The sequence below is a fragment of the Rhinichthys klamathensis genome, unplaced genomic scaffold, assembly GCF_029890125.1.
Source record: "Rhinichthys klamathensis goyatoka isolate OS25496 unplaced genomic scaffold, OSU_Roscu_1.1 h1tg000123l_1, whole genome shotgun sequence".
NCBI classification, from domain to species: domain Eukaryota; kingdom Metazoa; phylum Chordata; class Actinopteri; order Cypriniformes; family Leuciscidae; genus Rhinichthys; species Rhinichthys klamathensis.
The window spans coordinates 3,756,141-3,774,201 of NW_026606660.1; the positions used below are offsets into that span (position 1 = coordinate 3,756,141).

Sequence of the window (18,061 nt, forward strand, 5' to 3'; positions counted from 1 at the left end):
GGTTGGCGGACTGTTCCAATGCAAAGAAACAATGAGGGTGAATATTTTTAAAAGCCTGTAAAACAATGACCTGAAATGTAAGAGATTGCATGACTGTGTCCTACTAACCATTATAATGCCTTTACTTCCAGTGAAGCCTCAAAGCTTTTGTTTAAGATCAAAATAGATTTACTACAGGAAATTTGCTTGCGGAGGTTTTTTTTTTTTAGCAACGAAATGATAGTTTGTCTGCTGCAGTGTTTGTAACCATGGCTCTGTTCTGTCTGACTAAATGTGACTAAGAGTTTAATGACTATGCAGTGATACGTTTTTTTTTTCCTTCTTGTTTTAGGTCTTTGACAGTGATGTTGGAGGACATCTAAACACCATTCCTCCTTGTAGTTTTAAGGTACGTTACTGTGTCCTTTAAGTCCTGCCAACTAGAAAAGGCTCTGTTTTACTGGGTTAAATGTTAAAAATACAGTTATACTTTACACATTATAGTTACATTAGTAATGTCTTTTTGTTCACCGTACAGTATATGTCACAAAAAAATTCTTTATTGTAGCTGATAGATGGTAAAATTTTGATTGGTATTTTGTTGTGCTCCTTGTTTCATTATGAGGAACTGTGAACTTTTGTGTCTCATGAGGAGAAAAAATGTACACATTTTGTACACATCAGTTGATTTATATAGTTTCCGGTCTCGTTTCAAACAAACACGTTCTATGGAATGAGAAACGTGTATAATTTGTGATTTCTTGTCCATGGTTCCTCACTGTACACCACTTCAGTAATCCACGGTGACCAACACACCCATGTTGCTGAGAGACCTAAGAGTTATTCTCAACAGCAAGTGTATTTTCTTCATCGTTCCATCTTTAGTATGTTCCGAGTGGAGGTTAGCCTCCATAAATGATTTTTCCCACTTTGCAGAGGAAAGTCTGAAGGCTCTGGTGCTGAGAGCCACACACACACACACACACTGAGGACTGTATACTGGGCGGTTGCCCTTGGCTGCTCTTTTGGAAAGTTGACCGGTACTGTGTTAAATGAATGCACACTCATTCTGCTGCTGGTCAGGGCTTCATTCACACCACTCACTGGACAAACAGAGGGTTATACAGCTGCTCTTAGGTAACTCTCTTTCCCTTGCTAAAAAAGGCCATTACTTCATTGAGTGGGATGTGTGGACAGTCTGTACCTGTGGAACTGAGACAAGACATGTTTTCTCTGGTGTGTGAATGTTTGTTTCCGACACCAAAGACTTAATCCCCAATGAAAGAACCATGGTGTATTTTGTTTTTTAGTGACACATCCTTAAACAAGCATAGATTGATGCCACTGAACACCATGCTATGAGTCATGGAACAAGTCAGTGTCATATGCTTTAGTTTTAGATTCATTTATAAGTGCTTATACTTGCCTATAAATCCTTTCTAAAAATCTATAAATGTATCTAAATCAGATCATTTTTGTTTTAGGATTTATAAGGAAATCCTATCAAATCTCTCTTAAACACACAAATAATTAATAAGGAGGCATGATAAAATGTGTTATTATTAGGTAACGAACTAACTAACCAGGGAATAAAGTAATATTCAAAAAGTCTTTATATTTCACCTGATGAAAATTTCTCATCCTCTTTGTTTTCTTTCACAGCGGTTGGGTAGTTTGGCTAATGTTTACTCAGTCATGCCACCTGAAGGCAGCCAGTGGGATTGCAGCCAGGAAAACACAACATGCGTCTATATGCCAGATTACCAGACGGTTACGGTTCTTCTGAAAAGTCATCACACTGTCATGGATGTCTTGGCTGAGACCTGCAGGGTAAGATCACTGCATTCAACATAGTGTTCAGATTAATTACCTTCATTTACCAACACACTCATTTTGATTTGTTTGAGTCAGCGTATACATGCAGACACACTATTGTATCACTCCTTTACCTGAGGCTAGTGACATTATAAAAGACAGCATCTGGGGAAATTCATTAAAAGATGAGATTATGCTCTCTGGATGACAGCTGTCTTAGTCTGATATCTGTGACAGCAGGCTGACATTGCTTCAGCAACTGGCTTTTCCCACACACATGAATTTCCCACAGTAACTATCTACACTACCTTACACTACCGTTCAAAAGTGTCAGTAAGATTTTTTTTAACCTTTTCTTTGAAAGAAGTCTCTTATGAACTCCCCAAGACTTATTTGATCAAATATGCAGTAAAAACAGTAATATTGTTAAATATTGTTTCAGTTTAAAAGGACCCACTTTATATTGTCTTTAACTACTATGTACTAACATTTAAATTAATAATTTGATACAGTGCACTTTTTGTGTTTTTACATTGTACTTATATTTTAAAAAAAACCTACATATAATTACATCCGTTATTAATTTCTGTAATTACATTTTATCCCAACCTTACCCGTTTTGCAATACAACATCAACACAATAAGTTCATTGTACTTAACATTTTTTTTGATGCAAGTAAATAATAGTTAAAGACACCTAATATAAAGTGTGGCCTTTAAAAATAACTTTTCTATTTGAATATATATTTAAAATATAATTTATTCCTGTGATCAAAGCTGAATTTTCAGCATCATTACTCCAGTCTTCAGTGTCACACGGTCCTTCAGAAATCATTCTAATATGCTGATTTGGTGCTCAAGAAAAATGTCTTATTACATTTCTTATGAATATTGAAAACAGTTGTGCTACTTAATATTTTGGTGGAATCCATGATACATTTTTGTCTTTTTTGTAACTTTACTGTGCTTTTGATCAAATTAATGCATCCTTGCAAAATAAAAGTATTACCGGTATTATTATTTTAAATCTTACAGACCCCAATCTTTTGAACAGTAGTGTAGTTTACCGTTCACTGATATGCCAGTGACTGACCATTGTCTAGTTTCTGCTAAAGAAGAAAAGTCCTGAAAATTTCTTGAATGGCAAATCTCATACTGTAGCTACATTGATGTAGCTGGAAAGGACCACATATATTGTTTTGTCAAATAATTTTACATATACAAATAATTCACCCAAAATAAATATTGTCACCATTTACTAAACCTTATCTCGTTCCACTCCAAAATGACCTCACGTGGAACAAAAAAGTAGACGTTTTGAAGAATGTTCACACTTCTGCTCTTTTTCTTACAACAAAAACATACAGTGACCTTAATTTCAGCACCATATTCCAACTATCCAGAAGTCAAATGATTTACTTATTGACTTAATATGTTGCTTGCTATTCTTCACTTTTACATATTTGGCAGATGCCAAAAACTTACATTGCATTCAAGGTACACATCTTATCAGTTCTTGCTTTCCATGGGAATCGAACCGATGGCCTTGGTGTTGCTAGTGCCATGCTCACACAACTTGGTGGACTAAGTCTTGATGCTATACATTTTATTTGTTGTATGTGGAAAGGGCTGAATCTTAAGATATATTTCCGTCTCGTAGGTCATAGGCCTGGACCCCAGCATGCACTGTTTACGGCTGAGAAGGTGTGTGGGAGACATAATGGAGGTATCAACACCATCAGCTGTTGAGCTTCTGCAGAACTTGGTAAGATATTGATAATGGCAAAGCTTAATGTTGAATGGATAATGGCTCGGTTTATAAAAGTTGAAGTTGCTGAACTGCATGATTTGTGCACTAACCTAGACGTCTTTGTCACCCTAGTCATATGATGAACTGGAGGTCTGCCAACTGAGCGTCTACACTCTGCACATGTCTAGACCCAGTCTAACTGGTGACTTTGGTAAGTAAGTCATTGCAAAGGGGAAGTTCAAGTGGCTGTTTTTAAGCTCATCGGGGACTGATGGCACTTTATGATGCATGCCGTTTCTCACAGTGTTTTTTTTTTCTTTTCCTCAAGGCTTTGCTGTTACAGGCTATGTAGACAACCTCAAAAACAGCCGTATCGTTGTCAGTGAAGTTCTCCCTGATGGGCTTGCTTTCAGCGAAGGTACTTTTGCTTCTGTAGATACAGCTTTTATTTCTGAGGTTATGTAGGTTATGCTGTTTGGATATGTTATAAACATCTTTTAGATATTTGAACAAAGACCAAAAGATAGTAGTGAAGACACCAGTTTTATAACTGGGTATTATAACTTTTGTTTCCTTCATTCCTGTTGTTTTATATCATTGATAGGTCTGAGGCCTGGTGATGAGATCGTGGTTCTGAATGGTTGTGAGGTGTCTTCTCTGGACCTGGCTCTGATACAGACTTTATTCAGCGATCAGAGTCTGCAACTGACCGTGAAACGTCATCCGCCCTCCATTCGGCACAATTCAGACACTGCAAACACACAGTCTCTGCGTAGGGATCACCTCCAAAACCACCAAAGAGCCAAGTCCTCAACAGGTACAGAAGACATATATGTACTACATATGTTCCAGAAAAATTTTCTAAATTTTTGTGTCAGCACATTCAATTCAATGAATTCAATGGTCAATAACAAAACTTTGAAAGTCAAGTCACATTTATTTATATAGCGCTTTTTACAATACAGATAGTTTCAAAGCAGCTTTACAGAGATAACAGGAAAATAATGCAACAAAGTTTGTTTCCAGAAGAAAATAGCGTCACAGCCCAGCTTAACCCTCTGGGGACCAAGGGTTTTTTGAGGCCCTTGGGATGTTTTGACATGCACTGACATTTGTGCTTTTTTCAGTTATTTATAAACATGTTAATGGCAACGGTGTAAATTCACTCTATATAGCACAAACGGGGCTACCATAATATTTGAGCAACATGTATGTACATGTTTGTATTTTTGAGAGAATATTATTTATGCATGGTTATTGAAAAACTTAAAAATAAAAGTTTCTGAAATAAGGCCACAAAACACATATTGATTATTTATTCACAAGACTTTTGAAAATTGTATCACATAGCCTAGAATATTTGCTCCAAAGCTATGTGAGAATCATCCTGACTACTCATTCAGATAAGTCAATAAAGTCTTTTATAATGTGTATGACGTGTTTAGTGTGAGAAAGCTTTATGCGAGGAGGCGTGATCTCTCATTAATATGTATGGCATTTCACACCTGAGAAAGACAAAGACCCTCCCATAATGGCCCAATTAGGTGCTATCAGGCCCTTATGAGGAGCCTTGCACAAAGAATGAGGAGATTTAAAAAAGAATGGCTTTTAGATTGTTTGGATTTATTTACAACACAACATAATCCAAAGATACACAACAAAGGACTGGTTTCTGGTTAAAATTGCTTTTTAATTATATATACACTACCGTTCAAAAGTTTGGGGTCGGTACGATTTTAAATACTTTTAAAAGAATTCTCTTCTGCTAACCATGGCTGCGCTTATTTGATTAAAAATACAACACAAATCGGTTATAGTATTAAATATTATTCCAGTGTAAATCAGCTGTTTTCTGTGTGAATATATAGTAAAGTGTAATTTATTCCTGTGATCAAAGCTGAATTTTCAGCATCACCAGTGTCAGTGTCTTCAGTGTCAAATGATCCTTCACAAATCAGTATAATATGAGGATTTGATGCTCAAGAAACATTTATTATTATTATCAATGTTGAAACAGTTGGTCTGTCAGTTGTACAGTTTTTTTGTTTGTTTTTTGTAGGATTCTTTGATGAATAGGAAGTTCAAAAGACTTTTGTAACATTGTAAATGTCTTTACTGTCACTTTCGATCAAATTAATTATTCCTTGATAAATAAAAGTATTGATTTCTTTCCTCCAAAAAATAAAAATAAAATTCTCACTGACCCCAAACTTTTGAACGGTAGTGTATATACACACACACACTGCTTAGAATAAGTGAAAACACCCATGCTAAAGTTGACTAAGAAGAGGAATAAAAAATCTTAATGCCTTAATTTAAAAAATGAGGAAAACTCTAACCTTTAGGGAAATGAATAATGTCACTGAATTCTTTGTGAATGAATAATGTATCGCAAATAATTAAATGTTCTTCTTTAAAATACAGGGTGCATACTCTGGACACTTCTATCACACACCCTTCACCATATAGACATGGTTTTATTTCAGTTCAAAGTTAGAGTTGGAAACATCTTGAAAAGAAAATAGTCTTTTTCCATAAATGTCTTAGTTTGATCATACATATTTCAAAGTTGAGGATTCATTATTTTGATATAGCTTGCATTGGAACAAACATCTTAGTTGATTAGTTTATTGACAAAACATAAGCTTATTTGATGTCTTTATTTTGAAGCTTATTTGATGCTTATTTGACTTGAAAAACTTTATCCAAAACTAGTCAAAGAAATGTTCTTTTATTTCGTCTGTAACAGTGCGTATCTGTGCGTTCATTCATTCATTCACACACACACACACAGAGAGAGAAACATAATTCACATTTAAACAGTAGGATATGCTATTTGTCCGTTTACAGACACTAACGTTATTCTATATCGCGATTAGAACAAAGCACAAAACACTTACACTTCTCAGCTGAATCTGTTGCTCCTCCTCGAAGTGAAAATAAACCAGCCCTTCTGTGGTAAATGTCCCAGGATTATTCCTCATAGCCGCGCAAGATCTTAATCTGACTAAAAAATATTGTGTGTTTACAGCATTTGCCTGGGGGCGTTTATCTATTTTGCAAATGGCCTCAACACATTATCTTATGAATAGCGCGGTCTGCGAGTGGGTGTGAACAAATTAACGATAATGAGCTGAGACAGGAGAAACTGTACTTCTCTTTAGTTTTTGACAGATTACATTGCAGGAGAATATTTGTTTTAAATGTGAATTGTTTTATTTAAAAGTAGAAATTTAAAGCGTTCTTTAGACGTATGTTTCATGTTTGTGTGATAAGTATTAGCGGAGTTTCCGTTCATTTTCCAGACATGTTTCAGAAAGATTTTTGCGGAGACAGAGTGAGCTGAAAGCGCACCCTGTTTATTTTATTTATTTAAAAAAAAACACAAGGTTTTGATGTTAATGTGAGTGTACACAAAAAAAGAAGACCCTCTATAGTTTATAATCATGTATTGATTTTATTTATATGACCATAAATGACGGAGTATTTTAAGTCTATGTTGCTGCTATGTGAAAAAAAAAACAGCAAAACGCGCGGGCGCGTTCTTGGTCCCCAGAGGGTTAAGTAAGTTCAGGGATGTTTAGTTTTTGTTGTAAAAAAGTTATTAATTTAGTTCATTTATATATATAGCCGCTCTGGAGAAAACCGTGATGTCATCGTCCAGCTCAGTTCAGTTCTCAAATAATGGTGTCATGCAGGCAGATCAATATTACTGTTGAATATGAAATTTAATGTTGAATTTAATGTCCCCAACTAAGCAAGCCAAAAGCCAATGGCAACAAAGGTGAAAAAAGGCGACAAAAGCGAAAAAGGTGACAGTGGCAAGGAACCAAAACTCCATCAGTGGCAGAATGGAGAAAAAACCTTGGGAGAAACCAGGCTCAGTCGGGGGGCCCGTTCTTCTCTGGCCAACGAGCGAACTGTGTTTGATTATGATTCAGGCAGCATTACAGGTCAGAAGTAAAAAAGGGTAGACAGAGTGGAAAGCATGAAGTAAAGTATACTTGGGCCTTAAAGTAACTACATGGACTTAACATAGGTTTAGGTCATAGTTATTACCAAGTTATTACCATAGTACTGTAAGTACCTAGTATGTACATGCAGAACAGGAATGTAGAATTAAGTGCTGCCATCACTAAACCCTCTTATTCACCTCTACACAAATCTGTCTTAAAGAGACAACTTTACACGATTCAGTCAATTCTCAAAGGTTAAAGTCGAGTCCCAACCTACATTTATTTTCCCTTTTATTTTTCCCTCTAGTTTTGATCAGACATACATCACATTTAAGAAATTTCATATTGTTATGAAACCATTTTGAACCAAATTAAAATCAGATTGTATTTGTAACAAATCAGAATTAGTGGTGCAAATAACAGTGTCTTTGACATAAAGGTGTATCGAACAATTTGAGCATATCTGAGGTAAATCATTAATAAAAATAGAGAAAAGCAATGATCCAAGAGTAGAACCTTGTGGAACACCTTTTTCAACAATTACATAATCTGACTGAAAACCCTGGAAAACAACACATTGACGTCTGTTAAGAAGATAAGCACTGAACCAAAGGAAGAGCATTTCTAGTTAAACCAATAGAATACAATTTATCAAGAAGAAGATAATGATTGACCATATCAAAAGCCTTAGAAATGATCAATAAAAAATGGCACCTGTGGCTTGGCCTTTGTCAAAGGATGAAAACACATAATTTGTCAATTTGAAAAGAGCAGTCGTAGTAGAAAAATTAGACTGTAACGGAGATAGAATATTTAATGAATTAATAAACAATGATAATTGATTAAAAATAAGTTTCAAAAAAAATGTTTTGCAATAGAACAAATAATAGAAATTGGACGATAATTATTCCCATCAGATGAGTCTCCACCTTTGAACAAATGAGTAACTCTTGCGCATTCCCATATAAAAAGAACAGAACAGGTAGACGGTCACAAACTGCTCCGAGACACGAAGGTTGATGATCCAAATGCAGTATTTATTTGAGTAATCTAGAATCGTAATCAAACACAGGTCAAGCACAGGAAGGCAGTCCAAACAAACTAACGAACAAACAAACAAACAAACAAACAATCAAACAAACAGGCAGGGGTCAGAGGCAAAAAGGGAATCCAAGAAAAATGCAAAAATCCAAGAACCAAGAGATAACATACACGACTTCGCAGGGAGTGAATGTGAAAACCAGGCTTATATGGGATGAGTTAAACAAGGTAATGACATACAGGTGAATGTGATGGTGGCTGATTAGTCTGGGCAAAGGATTATGGGAAATGTAGTTTGTGGATGTGTGATGATTGTCCGGGTTGGAGTGCCCTCTGATGGTTATCCAGTTAATCAATGAGCCTACCAGAGTTGATTATCGTTCTTCATCTTTGTTGGATTGAATACTTGTTACTAATCCTGAAAGGATAATTAAATCTGGTGTAATGTCAGATTGTAATGTCAGATCTGGTGTAATGTCACTCTCACTAGTGATCGTTACATAGACAATGACCAATTAAATAGATCTGCAAGAGGATACATTAAAACATGAGCAGCAGATTTAACAAATTTAGCTTCCAAACCATCAGGACCAGCACTACTATTTGTTTATAGATAAATAATAATTAATTACATTTATATAGCGCTTTTCTCTGCACTCAAAGCGCTTTACATAGAAGGGGGGATCTCCTCAACCACCACCAATGGTGACCATATCAAAATCACCATATCATAGATCATATCATAGATCATATCATAGATCACACATAACATAGTAGACATCGACAGGCATAATCTTCTTAAAGGAAAATGAAGTAATAGAATTTGAAGAACCAGTAGTACTATAGAAGTCAGAACACTGATAACCACAGATAGAAGAAAAATGCTGATTAAAAGCTTGAGAAATGAGTAAAGGATCAGAAATAATTTCATTATTAAATGTAATATTTCGCTAGAAAACCGGTATTCAGCCCATGCTTTATCCCTTTGCTTAAAAAGTTTGATACGATTATAACTAATTCAAGGTATTTGTCTGCCTTTGACTAACAGTTTTCATAGGAGCATGTTTATTAATTATATTTATAACCTCAGAATCAAACCTCAGAATCCTCAACAAATGGTATTAACTGAAACCTATCCCGGTCTTGAATAAAACCATCCATGTTCATATTTTTACACTGTCTCAGTCTTATATATTTAGGAGGAGAACTTGGAGTGCTCCTCTTAATTTTCCAGACACAATATATAATTGAGTGATGATCACTTAAACAATCTGACATTACACCAGATTTAATTATCCTTTCAGGATTAGTAACAAGTATCCAATCCAACAAAGATGAAGAACGATAATCAACTCTGGTAGGCTCATTGATTAACTGGGTAAGATTTACACTACCAAATAAATTTCTATCATTAACAGAGGAACGGTCCAACCAGTTTCTATTAAAATCACTCAAAATAATAAATTCATTGAGCTTCTCAAGAGAATTAATAGTTGACAGAATATACACATCGTAGAATCAGATGGAGCAGAGGGTGGCTTATAAATATTACCGATAGTCAAATTTTTGTTAACATGAAAAGTAACTTGAATAAAAAGGCACTTAAAGTTAACAGTATCTATGTTAGGAATAACACATTCTGAAACTAGATTAACATAAACATAGGTTGCCACCCCACCACTTCTAGAGGCTCTATCAGATCTATATAAAACATAATCATCAATTTTCAAAATCAGAAATTTTACTATGCCATGTTTCTGAGATAGTAATAATGTAAGGTTTATAGAGAAAAACCCAGGCTCTAAGGAGATTTATTTTTGAAACAAGACTCCTAATATTATGGTGAATAACTTTAAAACCTTTAACAAATTCAATTGCACCAATAGAAGCAATAAATCAGCCGGTCAAATAATGATTTAAAGAAAAAAGGTAGAGTTGGAGAAAGAGAATGCAACAAATTGAGCAAACACACAAACACTACACATATACACAAATACACAATCACACCACACAAAAGAAGAAGAAAAAAAGTAAATTGAAGAGGTAGAGCAAACAGCCCCAGATTAAAACTGCAGCAAGAAAGGGCCAAAACATTTTGTAATTTAAATAAACAAAATATACATTACTTCAAATATATACATATATGAAAAAAAAAAAGTCAGCATTAAATCAGGCACAAAAAAAAAGATTTTTTTTTCAATATTCAACCTGCAATTATATATATTGTATCACACCAAATTTAAGTCCCATAGATTCCCCACACACACAAAAAAGAGAGAGAAAAACCAACAAAAAAAGTCACTTACGGAGCAGAGAGTACAATAATCATGGAGATGAGATTATTCTCAAAAGAAAGTCTCTGCTTCCGCAGGGCAGCGGAATAGTTTAGGTTTTCCGTGCACCATCACCCTCAACGTACAGGGATACAGCAAAGAGTATTTAATGTCTGCAGCACGGAGGTTCTTCTTCACAGCATCAAACTACCGCTTCTTGATCAAACCGGCACTAAAATCCGGATAAATGTGCACTCATATACCTTTATAAAAGAGTTATTTTTTCTCCCTGGCCAAACGTAAAATCTTTACTTTGTCCTGGAAATGCAGAAACTTGGCCAAGATTGGTCTGGGCGCAGGCCTGGAGCCAGAACTAAATGTAGGAGAGCGATGGGACATCTCTATAACCGGTGCAGCAGAGAATTGATCTCCGCCGAGAAGAAGCGGAATCAATTGTTTCAAAAAGGCGATCGTATCACTGCCTTCACTCTTTTCGTGTAAATTGATGAAACTAAGATTAGATGACCAACTTCTGTTCTCAGCGTCATCATTCTCTTTTTCAAGTGTTTGCACGCGTTTCGACAGGTCGTCAAAGTTATCTTCATTAGAGCTCACCCTGTGTTCAAGCTCCGAAATGTGTTAACACAGTGAAGATAAAGATCCTTGAATGCTGATAAGACTAGTTTGGATGGTCGTAGTTTTTGAATCAAGATTAGCAATCATTTCAACTTTGATCTGTTGAATTGCGTCCCAAATTGTTTGAAGAGAAACCTCGGCCTGATCCATTGCTGAAAAAAGGCGCAATGGATAAAGAAAATACAACAGCAATACACAAACTTAAGTGCTTAAAAATACATTTAGAATGGTTGATGATGACAATTATAGCCGGGCCCAATTTACAGAGCAGTCGAATCCAACAGCAGACGCTCAAGCTAACACGGCCATCTTGTTTATTTGGCTGAGACTGGAGTTGCAAACTTTGGATAACAGTCCAAATAGTAGGCAAGGAACAAAGCACAATGACAGGCAAGCTGAGAGGGTGGCCACTGAGACCAGCCCAAGGTGAACAGACTGGTTTTCTGTGGTAGATGTGCAACACAAGGCCAATGGATGCAGCGAGAGCCAGACAAGATCATACAGCACTTGTAGATGGACTCACAGCCGGGCACAATCAGTCACTGCACCGGTCTTGCTGCTTGAACAGAGGAGCACACGGAGAACACAAACAAAGACAGAACCATTACATGTGTTCAAGCACAACACAAACAAAGATACATTCAACAAAGACAAGACAGACAGAACTGTCAGAGGAGAACCCTGACATGAACTTGTGATCGATAAGACATCTCTTCATTTACTGCTACAAACTGATAAAGGTCAGATAAGTATGATTTGAACCATGCTAATGCAATTCCACTAATGCCAACATCATTTTCGAGTCTATTTAAAAAAATGTTGTGGTCAATGGTATCAAATGCAGCACTAAGATCGAGTAACACTAATAGAGAAGTAGAGTTTTGCAGTAGGGTTTTTCTCTCTCAAATATTACAAGCACACACACTTTGTTTTTATTACATACATCCAAACCACACTCTCACATCCAAACGGATCCAATTGGATAAATTATGCAGCTATAATTGTGTTGCAACACAATTATAGCTGCATAATTTATCCAATTGGATCCATAATATGCAAAAGCAGAAAACAGGAATAAAGCGAGTATTGTTTTATAGGCCAAACCTGAGAAAATGGCACCATCTGGTATTTTAAATTGCAGTTTCAATGGTGACATTTTTGTCCAAAAGGTCCTGAGAGGAACTATTTTGTGTACCTAGTGCAAAAAAATATATTTTTAAAGGAAATAGGGTAAAATAGTAAAATTCCAATAAATAAAAAAATACACACCTGTGCCATAATTTATGCAGTTTGCATTAACAGTATATAGGGTTAGTTCACCCAAAAATGAAAATTCTGTCATTAAGGACTCACCCTCATGTCGTTCCAAACCCGTAAGACCTTCGTTCATCTTCGAAACACAAATGAAGATATTTTTTATGAAATCTGAGAGCTTTCTGTCCCTCTGACTTTATTCTGCATTATAAGGAGGCCTTCTTGAGGACTTCTATACTTGGGCTTCACGTCACTTCACTTAATCCTGAATATGTGTTTCCTAAACTAAAGTGTAACCTAAGTTTCTAAGAAAATGCAGTTTGTTAACCTCTTTCTAAATTACATAAGCAGCCCAGTTCACTGCTTTCAAGCTTACACGTTAGTTCACAGCTTATAGTATTGTGCTGCTCTTAATGTTTTTGTAGTTGCAACGCTTGCAAACAGAAACATGCAGCAAACATTTCTCCTCTGCAGGACAGCTGGTGGGAAAAGAGTATCACTTTCTTGCTGATGTTATACTTCTTTTCAACATGGTGATGACACACTGTTACTCTCGTATTCTCTCGTATACTCTCGTATTCTCTCGTTCAGGCCCACAATCCGGCACTAAAGCTAACGTGCTGCAAAATTAATATCATTTTAACGTATGAGAAATTGTAGGCCTATTTGTTCCTGGTTTGTTATCTCTGCCGTGCTGCAGTATTGAATATCAGATCATATCTGTTTCTAAACATAGAGTCCATTGTGGTGTAGGCAGTGTTTTATTTTTATCAAACATGGCCTAGATATATCATATACAGGTCCTTCTCAAAAAATTTGCATATTGTGATAAAGTTCATTATTTTCCATAATGTAATGATACAAATTAAACTTTCATATATTTTAGATTCATTGGACACCAACTGAAATATTTCAGGTCTTTTATTGTTTTAATACTGATGATTTTGGCATACAGCTCATGAAAACCCAAAATTCCTATCTCAAAAAATTAGCATATTTCATCCGACCAATAAAAGAAGTGTTTTTAATACAAAAAAACCCCCCTTCAAATAATTATGTTCAGTTATGCACTCAATACTTGGTCGGGAATCCTTTTGCAGAAATGACTGCTTAAATGCGGCGTGGCATGGAGGCAATCAGCCTGTGGCACTGCTGAGGTGTTATGGAGGCCCAGGATGCTTCGATAGCGGCCTTAAGCTCATCCAGAGTGTTGGGTCTTGCGTCTCTCAACTTTCTCTTCACAATATCCCACAGATTCTCTATGGGGTTCAGGTCAGGAGAGCTGGCAGGCCAATTGAGCACAGTAATACCATGGTCAGTAAACCATTTACCAGTGGTTTTGGCACTGTGAGCAGGTGCCAGGTCGTGCTGAAAAATGAAATCTTCATCTCCATAAAGCTTTTCAGCAGATGGAAGCATGAAGTGCTCCAAAATCTCCTGATAGCTAGCTGCATTGACCCTGCCCTTGATAAAACACAGTGCACCAACACCAGCATCTGACATGGCACCCCAGACCATCACTGACTGTGGGTACTTGACACTGGACTTCAGGAATTTTGGCATTTCCTTCTCCCCAGTCTTCCTCCAGACTCTGGCACCTTGATTTCCGAATGACATGCAAAACTGAGCAACAGTCCAGTGCTGCTTCTCTGTAGCCCAGGTCAGGCGCTTCTGCCGCTGTTTCTGGTTCAAAAGTGGCTTGACCTGGGGAATGTGGCACCTGTAGCCCATTTCCTGCACACGCCTGTGCACGGTGGCTCTGGATGTTTCTACTCCAGACTCAGTCCACTGCTTCCGCAGGTCCCCCAAGGTCTGGAATCGGTCCTTCTCCACAATCTTCCTCAGGGTCCGGTCACCTCTTCTCGTTGTGCAGCGTTTTTTGCCACACTTTTTCCTTCCCACAGACTTCCCACTGAGGTGCCTTGATACAGCACTCTGGGAACAGCCTATTTGTTCAGAAATTTCTTTCTGTCTCACCCTCTTGCTTGAGGGTGTCAATGATGGGCTTCTGGACAGCAGTCAGGTCGGCAGTCTTACCCATGATTGCGGTTTTGAGTAATGAAACAGGCTGGGAGTTTTTAAAAGCCTCAGGAATCTTTTGCAGGTGTTTAGAGTTAATTAGTTGATTCAGATGATTAGGTTAATAGCTCGTTTAGAGACCCTTTTCATGATATGCTAATTTTTTGAGATAGGAATTTGGGGGTTTTATGAGCTGTATGCCAAAATCATCAGTATTAAAACAATAAAAGACCTGAAATATTTCAGTTGGTGTGCAATGAATCTAAATTATATGAAAGTTGCATTTTTATCATTACATTATGGAAAATAATGAATTTTATCACAATATGCAATTTTTTTGAGAAGGACCTGTAATGTAAATACATATACAACAACTTTCTCTTTACTTGTTATGCATTCAAACTCACTGTTGTAGACATTTAACACTTGTCACACCTCACCCGTAAACTTCCTTCCCACTGACTTCCTCAAACTAGACTGTTGTCTGTACCAACTCAGTCATTTATAAAAACTGATAAACAAAAAGCAGTGTAAATGCTGTAAGGAGGAGCAGTGTTGCGGGCTGGATTTGAACCTGGCTGCTTTTGGGCCTGCCTGGTAGGTGTTTTGATTGAATGAACATCACAACACGTGTGTTTCTGTATTTATTTATGATGTTGGGTTAAATGTGATGTTATAAAATTAAAGTCATAACTTATACAAATTTTCTGTCAACCACTATAATCACAACTAAGGTTTAAAGTAATCATTCTGCAGTGACATTGAAAAGGGTGATTTATTGTTGGTTTGCTTCTTTTGTCTAATTACGCAGCATCTTTTGTAAGCAGTGAGCAACACGGTTTTCATGTACAGAGCACTGGCTGGTTACACCAGTGTTTCACAAGCCAAGCTTTTTTACCCCATAATAACTGTTGAAGGTTTGTGTGCCGCGTTATATTAGATGTCTATAACTACTAAGCAATTACTTAAAAAAAAAAAAAAAACATTTGATTGATTTATTTACTTATTTTTTACATACATGTTGTTCTGCTAAAGTATTGTCAGATTGCCATTTGCTGCTGATGAGGATATGGGTAGGGTTAGAGCTAGAGGTGGTTTAGGGTTGGGATATGGTCAACAGTGTAAATACATATTGTAATTAAATGCAGGTAATTTAATTGTAACTACAATGTAACGACATGATATATTTTACAAATATAAGTACATAGTATTTAAAGACATCTAATAAAAAGTGGGTCCAAGAAAATAGATTTCTGCATTGCAGTATGGATAAATATATAGAAATATACCGTATATTTCAGTTCTTATTATTGATTCACGTCCAATTTAGTACGGGTTAATTAAGTAGCAGAGCTAGTACTTGTCTATATTTGTAATTATACTGTAAGGATGTCCACTGTGGCAAGTTTGTAGAGAACCCAAGTGCAGTTTATTTACAAAACGTGATTTATAAAACAAAGGCATGACGTGGCATGAACTCAAAACATGGACATGAACAGAACGCTTACCAACAGTGGTTACGGTGAAACATTACTTGACCAAGACACATGGCAAACATGATGGCTTAAATACACAAGACTAATGACTAGACAAGGGACACCTGTGAACAATGAACCCATGATAACACAGAACACATTGCAGAATCACATGACTAGAATAGGGGATCACTAACAGATATTTTACAAGAACATGAAACAAAACCAAAAACATGCTAAGGTTTTACTTGGAAACACGAGATGGATAAATGAACTGTGTAACATTACAAGACAATTCAGTGAGATTTAATTGTGTTTTTGTGATTATGTGATTTGTTTGTATCTTTTTTTTCTTTTTTTTTTACAAACTTTGCAAAGCTTAAAATGATGGCCTTTGCATTAGTCTCTTAGCATTTCATGGCAGCTCTTAAGCTATTAGATCAGTGGTAGGGTGAGATGAAAGTGAAATTTGCTCTTTGTCTTATATACAGGCAAATGCATATATACATATCTAATTACCCATATTTTATTTGAAGATATATCATATTAGCAACATGAATTCAAACTGAATTATTTCACTCAATAGGTCTAATAATAGTTTAACAATGGGTTTAATGAATAGCAAAAATGTCTACACATGGAATTATAGAACAATCCCATCAATTATACACGTTTTAAGATAAAAAAATAATGACACTTGTCACATGTAAAAATCTAGACGTCACTCGTGTTCTTCTGTGCCAATTCTGGTGGACCATCTTACCCCAATGGTCTAAATTTAGATCTAAAAGCATTAATATGTCCACAAACCTCTTATAAACACACAAATCTTTGATATTCAGCCTAATTCTTTGTCACAGATTATTTTCCAGAGACACAAAATTAGATCAATTCACTTTGAAAACAGTCCGACTAAATCTCACAAATGTTAATATTCAGATGAAATTACAAAATCAGGAAGAGCCATTCATTAAATTTGAGATTTTGTGCCATCTATGCTTGAGGCTCAACCTTAGTGAGTTCGGGGCCCAAGAGGACACATTTACTCTGTTTCCAGAAACCATGTTTTTAAACGCAGTCTTCCTTGCATCAACCACTTTTGTACACAAGGGAATATGTGTACTATTCTTGCTTTGTTTTGTCACCTGTGTATTAATGAAATTCAGACTCCGCTAACTAGGTATTGGCGTAGCGTGACATTGGAAATTGTTTGGATTGAAGTCGGAATGAAAGGGAAGGTGTTAAAAATTATTAAGGATTGGTGATGCCAATTGAAATGGAAGGTTGTTTCTGATCATAGATTAGGTAGGCCAGTTACAAGAGCGTTGAGTAAAGATATCCTGGAATACTATCTCACATACATAGCAACAGGTGGGATTATTTTTGCCAACATGGCCACATGAAAGAGTGTGCAGGTGTTTGGTTTATTTTCACATAACAAGAAAATTAAAGGGTTAAAGGGTCAAAAATGAAATTACACATCCTCATATCGTTCCAAACCCGCAAGACTTTCGTTCATCTTTGGAACACAAATAGGGTGACCAGACGTCCCGAAAAATTCGGGACAGTCCCGAAATCTAAGCTGTTGTCCCGAATCCCGAATCCCAAATTGTCCCGAAAATTATACTAAAGCAAAATCTTGAATAGTTCTTGTCTGATAAAACATTAAAGGAACCGTATGTAAGAAATGTATTTCAATTAATCATAAAATGGGCCTGATATGTCACTAGACATTAAGAAATCATGTTCATTTCAAATACTTATATCACTGACAACAGTAGTCCGGCCAGGATATTGTCATTTAAAAAGTGAAGTCGCAGCCCTCAACTGATGTTGATGTTGTCATGTTGTGTTTTGGTCTGA

At 36.2% G+C, this 18,061-nt stretch overlaps 1 protein-coding gene across 5 annotated transcripts in view; it reads left to right on the plus strand.

Annotated features, from left to right (window-relative positions):
* tiam2a (TIAM Rac1 associated GEF 2a) overlaps positions 1-18,061 on the plus strand; it is a 122,286-nt gene that overhangs the window by 66,593 nt on the left and 37,632 nt on the right. For all 5 annotated transcript variants that reach the window (XM_056255906.1, XM_056255905.1, XM_056255908.1 and 2 more), the window contains 6 exons: positions 332-388; positions 1,642-1,809; positions 3,455-3,559; positions 3,677-3,755; positions 3,873-3,962; positions 4,149-4,361. In XM_056255906.1, the coding sequence (XP_056111881.1) occupies positions 332-388; positions 1,642-1,809; positions 3,455-3,559; positions 3,677-3,755; positions 3,873-3,962; positions 4,149-4,361 (712 nt within the window). The remainder of the gene's footprint in view (positions 1-331; positions 389-1,641; positions 1,810-3,454; positions 3,560-3,676; positions 3,756-3,872; positions 3,963-4,148; positions 4,362-18,061) is intronic.